The 17,429-nt window shown below is 38.2% G+C and overlaps 1 protein-coding gene across 1 annotated transcript in view; it reads left to right on the forward strand.

The window, feature by feature from the left end:
* Window positions 1-7,810: 7,810 nt before the first annotated feature.
* Window positions 7,811-17,429, forward strand: part of raver2 (ribonucleoprotein, PTB-binding 2) — a 94,537-nt gene continuing 84,918 nt past the window's right edge. Inside the window, exon 1 of the mRNA XM_027147427.2 lies at window positions 7,811-8,195. Coding sequence (XP_027003228.2) covers window positions 7,947-8,195 — 249 coding nt within the window. The 5' untranslated portion in view covers window positions 7,811-7,946. The remainder of the gene's footprint in view (window positions 8,196-17,429) is intronic.

Here is a 17,429-nt window from a genome sequence, read left to right on the forward strand (position 1 = left end):
CGTCCGTGTCAGACGTTTTATTGTGTCTCTGTTTATTTATTCATAAAGCTAAGGTCACAAGAGAGATGCGACACTGCTGTGGAAACGGAGGTATAATTAGTGCATAATTGCATTTTCCATAATCCAAAAAAAAAGGATCAGTAATAATTTATTTCTTGCAAACGAGTCTTTAAGTCTATGTGAACATGTTCTGTTTTAAATAACGTTATGTGTAAGATTTAAAGAAGGAGAGACGATTAATGTAATTATTATTCATACTGTCTTTAGTAGGATGAGACTGCATTCATGGTTTTCTTAAGAGTGCAACTGGATAGATGGTGTAAGTTCTGTTGACTTTACCCAGCACACAGCGGGTCACAGTCGCAGGATATCTGAGTTTAGAGTAAGTTTGCTTGTGGATCCATATTAAAGGTGTTAAATTGTTCTGTTAAGGGATCGGTTTGGGAGACGATACATCTATCTTTCATGATTCAGAACAGGAGACACTAACATAAATATTATGATAGAAATGTATATATCCTGAAGGAAAGTCTTTATAAAAGTATGATGTATTGAGTACATACGGTCGCTGACATGTAATGAAAATCTCTTATCCAGACTGCTTTTTGTAAAATCCTAACTCTACTGTAAGTAGAAGTCATATCCAGCAATCTTCAGTAATCTTAAACACAAGCTGAACTGGATGCAGTGTGACGACATGTCGCTTACCCCTAAGAGCGATTTGATATTATTCCTCCACTTAGCCCTGCCTCTTCAAGTTTAAAGGTTTATAGAATTAAGTTGAAGATTTGATGTCTTTACTGAACAATATTGGACTGAGGCGTACTTCCATTATCACTTTATTTACCGCATTAAAGGTGGGGTCTTCGTTGTTTGAAAGCCAATGTCAACATATAAAATCACCAAAACAAACACGCCCCTAACCCAAATGGGTCCCGCCCCTGTATTGATAGCTCCGCCCACACATACATACGTAACCCAGGCAAGTAATGGAAAGAAATGTGTCTTTATCATAGCTGAAGGGAAGAACAATACGATTGCAGATAAACAAACAAGCAAAAATGACACGGAAGCATAATCATGCAAAGGACGGCATATATTAGTTTTGTGTATCAAAGCAAAACCAACGTTACTCACCTATCGAGGAGGAAAAAAGCAACCTTGTCGTCCCATCGCAGGCCTTCCTGCTCCTTCAGTTCTCTCCAGCGCTGGAAAGCTGATCCTATATTAACACGTCCTACTTCTTGCCTTATCGTTAGCCTTTCTTCAATTTCTTTCTTTGTTTTTATCCTCCATGTCAATGTTAAAACCACTTTCAGCTAATGTCACACATGCGCACTGAACACTCTCTCCGCCGCATATTGACAAGACACGCCCCTTTCTGCTCATTGGCTACACGTTTGTTTGTTTTTTGTTTCGTTTGCCGGCCCAACGCGGTTTTCTGAAGCATTTCTGAAACAACGGAGACCCCACCTTTAAACACAAATACGCTATAATATTGGTACATAATATTGTGCAATAACATGTTGGTATCATAGAGTTGTTTTTTGTTTTTTTTTTAAACTTCCCACTAACTGAACACTAAATAAATAATTAGTTCAGGTTTTATTATCCAAAGACCCAGTATTGTTATTCTAATACATTCGTTTCAAATGCACAGTCAGATAGGTTAATAGTGGGTTATTTCCACCAAAGTAACCACAATTTTTTGAATAATAACAAAACCCCAGGCTATGATTCCCAGAGCCCTGATATGTATGATTCACATTTGGTCATTTAAGGCCTTTAGCCTTTGATAAGGCTGTGATTAGACTCCATTAGAGCACTAATTTTTGTGATGAAGTGTAACATCCTTTCAAAATATTTGCCAAAAAGACACTGCACATGGGGCATGTAATTATGTTCAGTAATTACAATTCATTAGCTGTAGCAGTTCCAAATGGGTTTGGGTCGCCAGCCATAATTTATCTATTGGATGCAATCTGAATATTTGAAAGCTCTAAACCGTGGGTGTTCAGATTTATTTGTAAATCGTCCTGGCTTAGAAAGGTTTGTTTAAGTAACGAATATCGGTTAAACATTTGGTGTGTAATTATTATCCATTTACTATTAATCGCAGCATTTAAAGTGGTTGTGTGCACGAATCTTGGGCAGGCAAAACGATCAATACATCCCGTGTTGTCAGGTCGCAAATCGGACTGTAGCGGGTAAATGAAATCTCTCCCCAGTCGGACTTACTATCTTTAGCCCTATAGTCTCTGCTCCAATGAATGCCTTCAGCTAACTAATATACATGCAGTTCCCCAGTTCAGGTTTATTTGTGTAGCGTGTTTAACATTATAGAATATATGTAAAATGTAAATTTTACATTTCTGAATGTATCCCTTTCTACATAAACGCATGTTTCTGCAAAAGCTGTGTTTGAATATACTGGGTCCACATCCACCAGTTTGCTCTGTCATTTGGTTATTCAGGCCTGTTCATGTTTCTACAGTCATGATCCTCGATTTATTTCTCCTGAATACATTCATCATATGATCCTTATCGATTCCTGAGGGACTCTCACTATGTACTATTTACTGCTGTGATTAGAGAGCAATCCATTTTTGTTGTTTTGGCTTTAAAGTGGCTGCGATTTAAACCCTTTCACTGCAACAGCATTTCACACCTATAGAATGAGTCATTTTTATCCTGGTTCCAGATTTAAAAGGCAAATTCCGATTCATACAAACATGGTTTGCCATTTTTGGTTTGGGTATTGTCATTTAAACCTTTTAACATTGCAAGGTTACAGAGAGCACAAATGGTCAAATATGTATCACATGGCTAAAATTGTATTTTTGCATCCAGGGCAAAACTGTAGGTTGTGAGGTAATTGTTTTATTTTGTTTATTCGCTCAATGTTAAGGTCAATGGATGTGGAAATACCTAGCTTGTATAGGTGAGATATTCAGCCAGGGTACACTGAAGACTTTGCCCTTAAGGTACATACAGGAGGTTATTATTACACAACACAAAACATGACAACATTTCTGGAATTTCATTCATTGATTTTGGCTGTATTCCATACAGGTCTCTCATGTAGGATGAAATCAGGGTATAATTTTAAATCCAATAATGTGACAATTTTAAAGAAATATTCAGAATGATGAAGCTTAAATTATTATTTTATGAATTTTAGAGAATTTTTTTTATTGGTATTTTATACACCCTGATCAGCCAGAACATTAACACCAACCTCCTAATATTGTGTCAACCTCCTTGTGCCATCAAAACAGCTCTGACTGATCAAGGCATGAACTGAACGAGATCTCTGAAGGTGTGCTGTGGTACATGACACCAAGACAGAACAAGGCAGCTGGAGTAGAGCTGGAGCATCCGTAGATCAGACTTGTTTAGCTATTACATCCCATAGATGTACAATAAGATCAAGATCTGGGGACATTTAAGGCCAAATCTCTTTATCGTGTCCCTCAAATTATTCCTTAGCCATTTTGCAGTGTAGTAGGAAACATTATCCTGCTGAAAGAGGCTTCTGTCATTAGGGAATAAAGTGCTGTACTCTCTGACAGTGTTTAGGTAGGTAAACAAAGAAACATACACAGGAATGTCAGGACAATGTTTTCAAGTGAAGCATTTCTCAGAACACACTGAACACACTGCCTCTCCTGGCCTGCCTTTGTCCCATAGTGCATCCTGGTGCCATCTCTTTCCCAGGTTAAAGACACATGTACCCAATGTCTGCATGCTGTAAAATCCATCACTCCCCACAGATATCAATGAGCCTTGGGCCTTTAGCCACTGATCCTTCCTTGGACTAGCTACAGCACTAACCAAACCACTGCATATCAGGAACAACCTAGACCTGCTGTTCTTCATTCGGTATATACTGAAGGTCAATGATGTAGGATATTGGGTAATTTAATGAGGGATGCCGAAGTGTCTGAATCTGTTGCATAACATTTTCTATGTTTTCTTTAGTTACACTTTGGTCAGTTGTCCATCACTGGGGTTTACACCGAAGTGATCTTTGAAAGCAGTTTCTAAAACCAGTCCATGTTCCTACCCTTGCAAAAGTTGCATTTGGATATAGCAAAAAAACAGTCTAGGTTTTGTTTGTTTGTTTGTTTGTTTGTTTGTTTGTTATTTTTGTGTTAATCTCATTCCCTATATGTATCTCTCCTTTTAACACCTTTGACACCAAATCTCTCACTTAAATATTAGCATTGCAGTTCATTCATTTTTTGCAAGTGATCATGAACCCATTTTTTCGAGTTCATTCTTCAATTCAATTCAAATTTAACTCAGAACCTGTGATATAATTTTAAATATTATTTTATTTATCATCTATGGAAGGAGTCACCAGAGTTAGTGCTTTGTAATTATTTTATTTTTTTTTACACTTTTTTTAAATTTCTTTAGAGAGAAATTACTACAATCTGTCATCTGCTGATACTATTAGCTTAGCTTTATGTAATACAGCTTTATATGATACATTAGCTTTAGCATCTTAAGATGTATGTAGCCTTTTAAATGTAGTACGTCTTCGTGATTCCTTTAGAATGGAGTGCAAACTGAAACTAAAACCCCGATCAACATATCATCCGACGCGCTGACTGATCGGTTAGATCAGGTGTATCGGATTAGATTTGGGACTATAATTAGCCTGTAGCTTTGCATTAGGCTATCAACTCACCCATGTTAACCTTCATAGTCTATATTTCCAGTAACTATTTAACCTTCATGAGTTGGGCACTTCATAAGAGCAGCAGGTATGTGGGCTTATATTTGTTAGCGTAGATGTGGATCTGTTCTCATGTCTGGGAAATCTGACACTGTAGTCCTCTCTTCTGTTAGAAGAGAGGACTCCTTAGATGTGGAGCACTTGAATGGTTGCTTCCTTCAAGCAGTCTGCTCCAATACCTAGACTCATTCAAATGCAGAAAAGGTGCAAAGGAACCATTTCAATTAGTCACTGTTCTCCACAGCTTCATGCTTACAGCGTATGTAGGCTAATCGTTCCTGTGTACGCAACAGGCTTTTGTGTAAACATGCATGGATAAATCGTTTGTGCATTAGGGATCGTGCACCATGAACCAGAGTGCCTCCACCCCCGCGCTTCAGCATAGTGAAGTTCAAGGCTTCCATCGCTTTACCTCCTTACATAAACACACACGTCCCAGGTGTTCGGTTTGCTAGCGCCCACACGGCACTTTCTCTGAATCTGAAATAACCCTCGTCTCCTCTTTTACTCCCACTCACTCAGCGATGAGGCTGAATCACGCATTTATGTGCAGGTTTTTCCCTCTGAGGGCTCACGTGGTACAGTACGCCCTGCCATGCCATTACTCTTCTCCTCTAGCATACGAAGATGTTTTATAAGATACATAGCTCCTTAAAACTGGCAAGTGTAAGCTGAATCAGGCAACATACAAATGAGTGTGTTTGTGTTCGTATAATGGGAACGAGCTAACAGTGTGTAGTTGTGTGTTATTGTTTCATATTGGTGTAATATTTTCATTCTGTAATTTTCCTGCTTTTCTATTCTAATGAACTAAATTCATTAGCAAATATTACATCTCTACTCTGAGTAAACGTTAAGATGAGCAGATGTGGTGCTGCAGATTAAAAATGATTATCCATGCATTGTGAGACTTTGTGGTGTCAAAAGATGGTATTTAAGTGTGGAAGTCGCTCTCTCTGTACACCCACGGGCACTTTAGAGCTGCTGTCAATCATTCCCACATCAAATGTGACTAAACAAATGCGCAGTATTTCATTGCTCCTGCCGAAGAGAAACTCGGCGTGTGATGTCTTTTCAGCTGTCTGAGATGAATTACGTTTCAAGGACATGCATGCAGTGAGGACAACCTTATATTTATATCCTAGTGTAACAGAATGTGGATGAAGTCAGAAGAGGTTCCTGGGGTACTTGGAGGAAAGGAAAAATGACAGTTTTTTTTTTTTTTTTATCTTGAAAGAATTATTTTGTTTACATTTATAGTATAGTCCTTAGGTTTGTCTATCAATTGTGGCATATATTTGTGAAGGGGAAAAGTTTTGAATGATGATAGTCGTTTTTTGTTGATTCAAAATTTCTTTTGTTGTTGGACTAAAAAAAAAATTATGAATGAGTGTAATGTATATTTTCTACAATCGTTTTTTTTCCACAGTCTTTATTTATGAAGGGTACCAATAATGACACCAGACACTAAGTTGCTGTTTGATCAAAGCTCTTTTATTCTTTCTATCAGTAGTTGATTGTTGGCTCACCGTTGACCCAAAATTGTGAAATGTTAATGTGTGTTGATGGTATGAGTGTATCAGGTCATGTGAATATGTTGGGGCATTCTAATGCATACTACAGTAGCTGCTTTATTACACTAACCCTGCTTATCTTGGCATTTGTGTTAATCATATGATCATCATCAGGGTCAGTTTCTAGAGTGTTTTGGTCAGTGGGCTGTTGCTCAAACGAACAGTGCCACTGACGTAGTTTAAAAAGTAGTGCCATGCAAGCGGTATGCTAAAATAATAGCCATTACACCGATATAAATTTGTTACAACTTGTAAGTGCATACTTTTTAAGTGCATTATTACATTAAACCAAATCAAAATGCATATGTATACTTTAATATTTGATTAATAACTTGTTTTGGGTAACAGGTTTACTTTCAACCTGATCTTATTATCAATATGAAATTAACTGACAATAAAGTAAACGTTATGAGAAAATGTATTTCTCTTCTGAATATCCCATGATGTTCAGGAAATCTCAGATAATGCAATTTCCTGTTGAACGTGTGACTCGAAGAATATTTTAGACATTTCATGGGGCTAAAGGTGTTCAGAATGCAGGGTTGTGGGACAAAAATACGTTTTTCATAACCTATAATACATGAGTTATGGGAAAGGATGCTAAAACCTTGAAAATGAAGGCTTAAACGGATTCATGCATAAATTCAAGTAATGTAATGATTATAGACTAGTTTGGGGTAAAGTGTAGTTATGGTGGATCAGGAAGTAAAAAGGCTGTATTTTTTTAAATTGTTTTTTGATGGTCTAAGTTCTTTATCTTGACTGCACTGTACTGAAATCAGTAGCATTGCTGTCTCATGGTACCATGGATCCATGATTTGGTCCTGAGCTTGGACCTTTTCCATGCAATGTCCAATTCTTCCACTTTCATCCCAAAAACATTCCGGAGGTAGATTTGCTGTGCTAAATTGCCCCTTGGTATAAATAAGTGTCTGAAAAAGCATACACATAATGACCTAAAAATGGATGTACCTGGCTTCACATACCACTCCTGCTTCGCACCCAGTGTTCCCAGGATAATCCCAGGATCCATCATGATCATGTCTAGGATTCAGTAGATACTACAAGCTGGAGTTTATTATTGATATGAAACATGCATGTAATTTGTAAAGACAGACATTTCACCAATGTTTTACATTTCCATGATATATTTTCATATTAGTACAAAACATCATGACATCCCCATCATGGAAACACAGCTGCAATGATTTACCAATGAGTTAAGATTTGGGGGAAATTTGTGCTTAAATGTGAATTGGCTTCTTATTTGTGGATGCCAATATTTGATCTTGTAAACAGTGGTACATTTTGAATCTTAGAAGGATTGCAGTGCCTAAGTGTGTAATCTATTAGAAGTGGATAAGATTTGCAGCTGTTCTGTTTATTCGACCCCATCAGCAGTGTTCATGTTTCCATCGGTGGAGGTCGCCATGCGTACTCAATAGATGGAGGGCGCGCTGGGAGAGAGGGAGAGAGAGAGAGAGAGAGCGTGCGTGCGTGCGTGCGTGTGTGTATTTGTGTGTGCGACAGGAAGAGAGAGTGAGTGAGTGTTCAGTCCGCTGTGGATGGGGATCAGCAGAGAGAAGCGAGACCCGACTTAACTCACTCTCCGTACCGCGCGCTGCAAAATGGCGGCCGCTTCTTCCATGCAGCCGCCCACAGCGCACGATGGAAAGCGCGCAAATTCTCCCGTACCTGACTCGGAGAGCCCCGAGAGCCGGCCTGAGGAGGATGGGGCTTCTGAGGACACCATCCTCCGGGATATGGCCGAGCTGGAACCGGAGGAAATTGAAAGGAGGCTGGAGAAAACTCGCCGAGAACTGAGCAACAGGAGAAAGATTGTCATCAAGAACCTGCCGCAGGACGCAACTAACCAGGTAGCGCGCAATTACGCACTTCATTACCAAACACCAGAAATCCTTTAAAGATGCCATAATGTTTACACACAATTTACATAGGATGGAATTCTGCTCTGTGTGTTGAGATGGAGACCAAGTGCGAGACCAAAGTTTTCTTTTCTGAATGACTGCCTTTACTTTTAAGTTCTGCATCCTAATAAATAGCAAACTAAAGCGCGGCACAAACCAATCGGATTCTAATAAGACGCTAATAAGTAAAATAATATTTCTAATAATAATGATGATGATAGGAAACTAAATAAAAGGAGCACACCTAGAAGAAGAAAAATACATCAGTACAGATGAACCACGGCTCTGTGAAGTCTAGGTGTCCAAACTCCTCTGAGAGATGACGCGCAGAAGGTCTAGCAAAGTGGACTACACAAAATTTGAACATTGATGGAGAAAAATAATGATTGAAAAATGAATTATTGATGCATAATGGAAAAAATGACAAACATATAATCAGACTAGTTGCTGAAAATTTATTTCAGGACAAACCAAATAAATGCTACAAAGAGCTTGTAAACATCACCAGGATGATCAAGGTGCAAAAACATAATGTCTCTTACAGTATGTTTAGGTTTAAATGTCTAGATAAGTTACTTATCTATCATTTATGGTGGTTTATATGTTAACGGCATGAGTGTTCATGAAGAAAGCATCTCTTTCCTGTAGTCGTGTGTGTCATTTTCCTCATGAAAGTCTGCCTTTCACACAAATTAAGGTTACCCCAGGTTCACCATACTACTGCACTACAAAGGTCTAGGGTTATAATAGTACATTTTTTCAGGTGCCTTCCTACCAACTCTAAATACCATGTACTTTCTTTACATTATACGTAAAAGTGTAGATAATTTGTACGAGTTGTATTGCCCTGCGATGGGTTGGCACTCCGTCCAGGGTGTATCCTGCCTTGATGCCCGATGACGCCTGAGATAGGCACAGGCTCCCCGTGACCCGAGGTAGTTCGGATAAAGTAGTAGAAAGTGAGTGAGTGAGTGAGTGTTTAATGTATTTATTTATTTAGAACATTCTTTCTGTTCTGTAATCTCTCTGCCTAAAACTTCATTTCAGATGATATATGTAAATGTTCCAAAGCACTTAATTCTTTTCAATTTTTCATTTATTAATGAACAAGCTACTTTTTAAAAGCATTATTAGTTAAGTTTATTGCCATGGAATGCCCATAAAAGCGAGTAAGGTCATGTATTTACTTCCATTATAGCAGCTATAAACAATCATTCCCTCACCAGCCTCTTGAGGTTAATGAGAAAAAATTCAGCTTGTTAATTTACTAAAAAAAAACCCCAGTGTTAGTTGAACGTGTAAAGCTCCTTACATAAATGTCTCTCGGAAAGCTTCACAAAATGTAAGATTATATTTTGTTTTTCTTATTTTTTTAATTCATTTATTATATTATTATATTTGTATATTATTATATTATTATTTATATAATTGTGGTGCCTCTACCATACAAGTCCTTTTGAACAAGAATTTATCAAAATAATACTATATACTGTATATGTGTGTGATTCATCTGAGCTGTTGTTCTATCGAGTCAGACTGCTGTTTCTGCTATAAATGACTGTGTTTAGTTAAAATAAAGAGTAAGAATTAGCAGTCATTTGATTCATTCCGTACACTTGGAGACACTATTTGTATGAGTGGACATGCAGGCCTTGAGCAGAGTAATATATTTGTAATCAGAGGCAGCTCACTGAGATGACAGCAGCAGACAGTTCACAGTCTCTTAGAGGAAAAAACAAATAAGTTTAGTTGTGTATCCAAGTGAATGAGACAAGATCTCATAGGCTTGTGCTCTCTTTAATCAGTAAAGAGGTTCCCTTTGAGATTGAATCCTATCGACTGAGGCGTTGCACTATGACAATGAATATTACACTATGACAAAGAATACTACTGGTCTTTAGTAGCACTGCTGAGAAACACTTACTGTAGGTGTCAGATGTAGAGATATGAACCTGAGCTGAGCGGGTTACACAGTGATGACTTATCAGAGAGGACAAATGTCAGGCAAAGCACCTCCGGCTTCTATCTGTGTTTTTTTCTCCTGCACTCCCTATTCTCTCCATCCCCTCTCTCTCCCTCCCTCTCTCCCTTTCTGTCTCCCTCTCTCTCTCCCTCTCTCTCTCTCTGTTCTCTGTCTCCCTCTCCCTCCCTCTCTCTCTCTCTCTCTCTCTCTCTCTCTCTCTCTCTCTCTCTCTGTTCTCTGTCTCCCTCTCTCTCTCTCTCTCTCTCTCTCTCTGTCTCTCTCTCTGTCTCTCTCTCTCTCTCTCTCTCTCTCTCTCTCTCTCTCTCTCTCTGTCTCTCTCACTCTCTCTCTCTTTCTGCCCCCCCCCTCTCTCCCTCTCTCTCTCTCCATCTTAACATCTCTATCTATCTATCTATCTATCTATCTATCTATCTATCTATCTATCTATCTATCTATCTATCTATCTATCTATCTATCTATCTATCTATCTATTTATTTATTTATTAAGTCAGCATGAATTTTAATGATATGTGACATGTAAATAAAGTGTCAAAAAAGTCTCTCTCTCTCTCTCTCATTCTCATTCTCTCTCTCTCTCATTCTCATTCTCTCTCTCTCATTATCTTTCTCTCTCTCTCTCTCTCTCTCTCTCTCTCTCTCTCTCTCTCTCTCTCTCTCTCTCTCTCTCTCTCTCTCTCTCTCTCTCTCTCTCTCTCTCTCTCTCTCTCTGTGTCTCTGTCTATCCCTCACTCCCACCCTCTCCCTATTTCTGTGGTCACATTTAGCCAAACAAAGGCACATGGGTTTTGGATTAAACCAACAGGGAAGCTTACCATGCAGAAAAAGCCTTTACTGATTACTGCAAAGGCAGTTCACTGTCACTTTGCATACACACAAGAGAAGTGTGTTAGGTTTTACAGTACAAAATTAAAATGTGTTTTCCAAAAATTGGAAAATTTTAGAATAGCCTCCAGTCTCCAAAAGAAAAGTTTTTAAAAACATCTTGCATAAATTCATTGAGCAATCGCTGGACAAATCTTTGTCTATTCTTACTGATTACTAAATCTATTATGTACTGTAAGATTTGCAAAAGATATAACACACACCGGAGTCTTCCTTCTTCACTTGAAAATTCTCATTTTGTAATGAGATGTTTTAGAATTTTTATCTTGTTTTTATTGTAATTTGGGTTTAATAAACTTGCTCTCTTTTCACGTAGACTTCTTCTCCGTGTGTTTAATTTACTCTCGTTTATTTTTGACATGAGTAGCTCCTCGTAGCCAGTGCACAAATAAAATATTCAATATAGGTATCTTGAGTGATATTACATGACCCAAAAGGAATGGAGAAGGGTAATAGAGGTTTAGAGGAGGGTGATTTTTCATCATTATGCCTCTAAAAACATTCACATGCTCTTCTTTATCATATCTGTCTTCATTCAGCTCACGCTGATTCTGGAATTGTCACTGTTGTGAAGTTTGTGAGCTATAGGCAGTAAGGGGTTGTTGAACAGCATGGCTTCCCCACAAAGCATCATTCATCCTTTTTGTGTCTGTGCTGAAGATACCGCTGGGTTTCGTTGACTTTCTTGTTGATGCAAAGCTTCACAATCTTTTTATTTGTGTGTGTGATGAAAAAGATTTTTCTGAGGGCAACGAGATCCATATTTACTAGCTACACAGACCTGATGTGTGCTGAAGTATGTGACATAAAAGCATACAACAGCTCTTTCACATCGCTTCATGAAAATACGGACCATAAAAAGCTCTGAAAGATCTGCACAGCTGATTCGCTGATTGTTATTGAAGCAAGCTGGAGCTGAGGATTCCCAAGGCATGAGAAGTCTACATCAGTTTTAACAGGGCAGTGAGCTGCAAGTTCAGCTAGAACTGTAAGATTCGAAAGCTTTAAGTCATCGGATGATGTTTTTCGTCCACCAGAGGATCTCCAAAAGGAAAATACATCTAATCGGCCACTCGGTTCTTGAAGTCGATGTTTCAGATGCAGGAAAATGGGCAAGTGTAAGGATCTGTGTAGCTTTGACAAAGACCAAATTGAGATGGCTAGACGATTGGATCAGATCATCTCCAAAACAACAGGTCTGGTATGAGTGGTTAATTCCTACCAAGAATGGTCCAAGGAAGAACAACCAGTGAACCAACATCAGGATCATATAAGACTCATTGATTAGCATGGGCTGGGATGGCTGGCTCGATCACATAGAAAAGCTACTGTAGGACAAATATCTGGAAAAAAGTTCATGCTGGCTCTGATAAAGGGGTCAGAACACAGTGCATCACAGCTTACTGTGTATGAGGTTGTGTAGACTGGTCAGAGCACCCAGGCTTTACCCCTGACCAACAGAGAAAGCGTCTACTGATGAATCATGTTTTCTTTTGTGTCATTTGGATCATAGAGTGTGTGTGCGTTGGACAGAGATGGCACCAGGATGCACTATGAGAAGAAACCAAGCAGCAGAGGCAGTATGATGCATTGAGCAATGTTCTGCTGGGAAACCTTGGGTCCTGACATCGATGTGGAAGTTTGTTTTGACATGCACCACTCACTTAAACATAGCTGCAGACCAAGTACACCCCTTCATGGCAGCAGTGTTCTCTAATGCCATTTATGTGGATTTTAGCTGTATGCGCTTTTCCTTTAATAGACTTTTGTGTTTGTCACCAAACATTCTTTAGCGTATGCATACAAGTAGGAAGTAAATTACTGTTTCCTAAATGAAAATGTTTCACTAGTTTGGTTACATCAACAGTTACACACTACCTTACTTGAATTAAAAAACGGATCCCATCATGTTGAGACCCAGTGAACAGTTTGAACGTAAAAATAGTTGTTTATCTAATGCAGCTTTCTGTCTGCCTGTGTATCATCATCATCACCTTTTTTCGATATATATATATATATATATATATATATATATATATATATATATATATATATATATATATATATATATAATAAAATCTGTGTATGTTCAAATCAAATAAATAAAAGTTGGGATTAACAACTTATAGTATTATTTGGAACTTTTTCCTCTAGTGCTTCAGCATTAGTCCTAGAACACTTCCTGAGAAAGACATTTAGAACTAATGGTGTAAGAGATGCTAATGTTGCATTAGGGAAATATCAGATTTACTCTAACTATAGACAGAAGGGCACCAGACATCTTTGTCAGATGAGCAGTGAAGCCACTGCAGGACATCTTCACCTCTCTTTGCTTGGTCCTGCTCTTTTAAATGAAATTTATGTTCACACAGTACACTTTAACATGGGTTCTTCTTTGAGAGTAAATTAAGATCTAGCAGATACAATGATTTCATAAAGCTTAGCTGCACTGGAAAAAAGTAACCGTCACTTTATTTCCTTATATTTCTGTATATATCTTTATTGAAGCTTTTTATTGAATTTATTTGAATTATCTTATCCTACTGTGGTATTTTTTTCCCTGGACTTTATTATTTGATCTATTTTTTATAACAAGGACAGTAGTAAAAATCGCACTACATGTCTTACTGTGTATGACAAATAAAATATAAAATTTGAATTTAAACCTGCTGTTGAAATAAATAAATTAAGTCTGCATCTGCACCAAACTTGACTTTTGTAGTATTTCATCATTCGAAGTGAGTGAATAAAATGACTAAATGGCATATTTGAAGGATGTAACCTTTTAAAAGATAAAAAATGGTCTTAAGTACAACTTGGTAATACGACATATTTGAGCAACTTTTAAACTTCACTATATTACTGTTACTGAAATTAGCATGGCACTTCTGAATTAAATAACTTTTAAGCATTTTGTAGCAAGGCCATCCTTAAAAATATGCCGTAACCCGACCAACCCGGTCAATTTAGGACCGACTCAAATTTTGTATTTTTTTTTTGCTTTAAGTCTGACCGACTTGCCGGTTGTAAATTTGCGTTAAGACCGACCAGTTTTTTTTTTACTCTTCAAACAACTAATACAAAAGCAATAAAATAATATTAATTATATTTTAGTAAGTATTGTAAACATATAAATTGCCTAGGCCTACATACAAACGAAGGCTACGTTCTTTCTTTTAAACTTAAAACCTGCGACGTCATCTATCTTTACCGGATGTCACACTATGGCCTGTGCGTTCTCTTCGTCTCATACTCTCATTCACTGTCAGAGTCAGTGGTTTGCGCTTGGTAATGATGGCTGCGGCTGCAGTAAACAAAATGTTCGCGGTCACCGTTCAAAGTCATACGGGTTCGGGCACCATAATACATCTAAAAAATTCATTAAAACAGCTCAACACCGCTTTAACTTGGCACGAAGATCTGGAAAAACTGTGCGCAGATCTTTTCCCATCCCTTCTCCCGTCTAGTCTAACCGTGACTGTGTTGACTGACTTGAAGGAAACCACTAAAATGTTGGTGGAGGAAACTCAAATTATTGAGGACATGCTATAATTTGTTTGTGGTCTATATAGCCTGCATCAAAATGAGGTTTGCAACCCGAAGGCACGGGTTGCAGACCTAGTCAGTGACGTCACAATATGCTAATTTGTTTAAATTCATACCTACGTAATCACCATCACCAAAATTGTACTTTTTTTTACATTGAAAATTGTAAAAAAAAAATAAATAATAGACCTACCTACCGACCCTTTTTTTTTTTCTGTTACTGCAAACCAAAATATTTTTAAGGATGGCCTAATGTAGTGTAGGTTAGAAAAAAGAAAGCATATTGACATATTGATTAGTGTTTTATCAGACAACAACCTCCTAATCAATACATAATTGCAAGCTGTATATTTATAATCACTCCCTTCGGCGTCACCCAAATAAGGATGAGGTTTCCTTATGAGTCTGGTTCCTCTCAAGGTTTCTTCCTCATCCATCTAGGGGGACTTTTTCCTCACCACAGTTGCCTCAGCTAGAGAAACAGACATAAGGGCTTTCTGGGACATAAAGGAGCAAACCACTCCGCATTTAACTAAATATATCGCAAGATCATTATCGCGTTGCTATCGTATTGCTAGCCCTAGTAGTGTTATAACAGAGAGGCAAGATAGTGGAATTGTTTAGTGTTTAGAGCATCATCTATGAACACAAGTCTGTTGTCAGCTGAATCTTGTGCTTTATTGGTTTTAAAAAATGAAACCCAATGTCTCTGTGGTTTTCCTGCTTCAGATACATTCTGAGTACAAGCTGTGTGTGTGAGTGTGGCAATGGTATTTAACTCACAAAGTACACCTTGCTTCTTTCCAGATGTTGAAATTATTGCAGCGTGAGCGTACTTTAATAGAAAATGAATCTTACAGTACCAACACACACATGCATTTCTGAGCAGAATTCTCCTGATGTTTTAATCCATACCCATCATACCTCAGTGTCTCCCAGCCAGACTCTCTGCCCATTTAAGGGCTATTACAGTGTGTGTAAAGCAGCTGGGCTGGGATGATGCAGCAGCTTTTTCCTGATGCTGGAGTCTCTGAGGCTCTGATTACACATGAAGCGAGACGACTGCTTTCTCTCTGGGAGCTCTGGGGAAGTGAATTACTGAACACTGGGCTCCATTTACCTGAACCTCAGATAGAATGGGAGAGAATAGGATTGATGCACTATGAGTCTGGAGTTAAAGAGACAATCCAGTGTGTTTTTTCATTTTTTTTTATTTTTTTATTATATAGTGTTTCTGTTGTAACAGCAGCAGCTTTTCAGTTTGTCTCTTTTTCAAACAAAACTCAGGTTAGAATGCAGGTTTTCACAGAAACAAAGTGCTCCATACTGTCCAAAAAATAATAATAATAAACTTTTTTTGCTGAATCTCCAGCACCAGACATGAACTTAGGCAAAACTGAAACCCTGTAGAGTTCCATCATTTCATGTCTTAAAAAATGTGATTAACACAAATTAGAAAAAGAAGAAGAAGAAGAGTTAGTCAATGCAGCAGTAAATACATTTTCTTCACATATCCCAGATGTTTGGGAAGTCAGGAGCAGAGAGGATTAAAGGACCTTTCTCAAAGACTCAACAGTTGCAGCTTGGTGGTGCTGAGGCTTGGACCCCTGACCTTCTGTACTCAGAACCCAGGAACTCAGAGCTTTAACCATCAAGGACTCAAAGGTTGTAGCTTGGTGGTGCTGGGGCCTACTGTAAATACCACTGAGCCTTCACTGTCCTCAGCTTCTCTCTGCACTCTATTTAAACTTACGCTCTATAGTAAAGGTGTTATAATGAGCCAGACACAAGAGAAAGTCTGACCAACGGTACAGCAGGAAGTGTTTGTGTGTATCTACACTTTTGTGCCCCTGCATAGTTAGAGAATATCTGACTGCACTAAAAAAGCATTACAGCACATTCCTTCCTTTACAGAAGCAGTTCCATGTCTGAAAGCATGAATTATACAAGCTGCATGCACACGTATCCTTGAGCGATGAATTCATGAAGGATTTGCTGTAAGGCTGCAGTTGACTTGCAATGGAATTGAGTCAGAACAGAGTTATGGCATTTTTACCTTGAGCCACAAAATTGGGGAAAAAACAGAGATGCTATTGTTCATCTTCTAGCAGCAATCTGTGATGAGTGATGTATATTTACCCTCTCATTAAGAGGTGTGATATACAATGCATTCAAAACTGATTAAAGCCCTTTCACAGTTTATCTTGCAGACTGACACTATGATCGTTCAAATTTATTTTTTTCTCGTTAAACTACACTTCATTATGAGGATAGTGGCTTAGTGGTTAAGGTGTTGGATACCATTCAGAAGGCTATGAGATCAAATCCCAAGGCCACCAAGCTGCCAGGGCCCTTGAGCAAGGCTCTTATCCCTCAATTGCTCACTTGTTTAAAAGGAGATAAAATGTAAGTTGCTCTGGAGTAGGGCATCTGCCAAATGACATAACACATGACAAAATGAAAAATGTCTCTAATATTACATGTCATTTTTTTTAATATTACATGTGAGGATGTGATGGTTCAGTGGTTAAGGCTATGAGTTACTGATCAGAAGGTCAAGGGTTCAAGCTCACAAGCTGCCGAGACATCAACGTTGGGTTCCTGATCAAGGCCCTTAACCTGGGATATGCGAAAGCATTTCACTGCATGTCGTACTCTGTATGTGTATGTGACATATAAAATTTGATTTCACATGTACATAAGTATTCAGACCCTTTACTTAGTTGAAGCACTTTTGGCAGCATTTAGAGCCCTTTGCACACCTGGATTGG

The sequence above is a fragment of the Tachysurus fulvidraco genome, chromosome 5 (genome assembly GCF_022655615.1).
Source record: "Tachysurus fulvidraco isolate hzauxx_2018 chromosome 5, HZAU_PFXX_2.0, whole genome shotgun sequence".
NCBI classification, from domain to species: domain Eukaryota; kingdom Metazoa; phylum Chordata; class Actinopteri; order Siluriformes; family Bagridae; genus Tachysurus; species Tachysurus fulvidraco.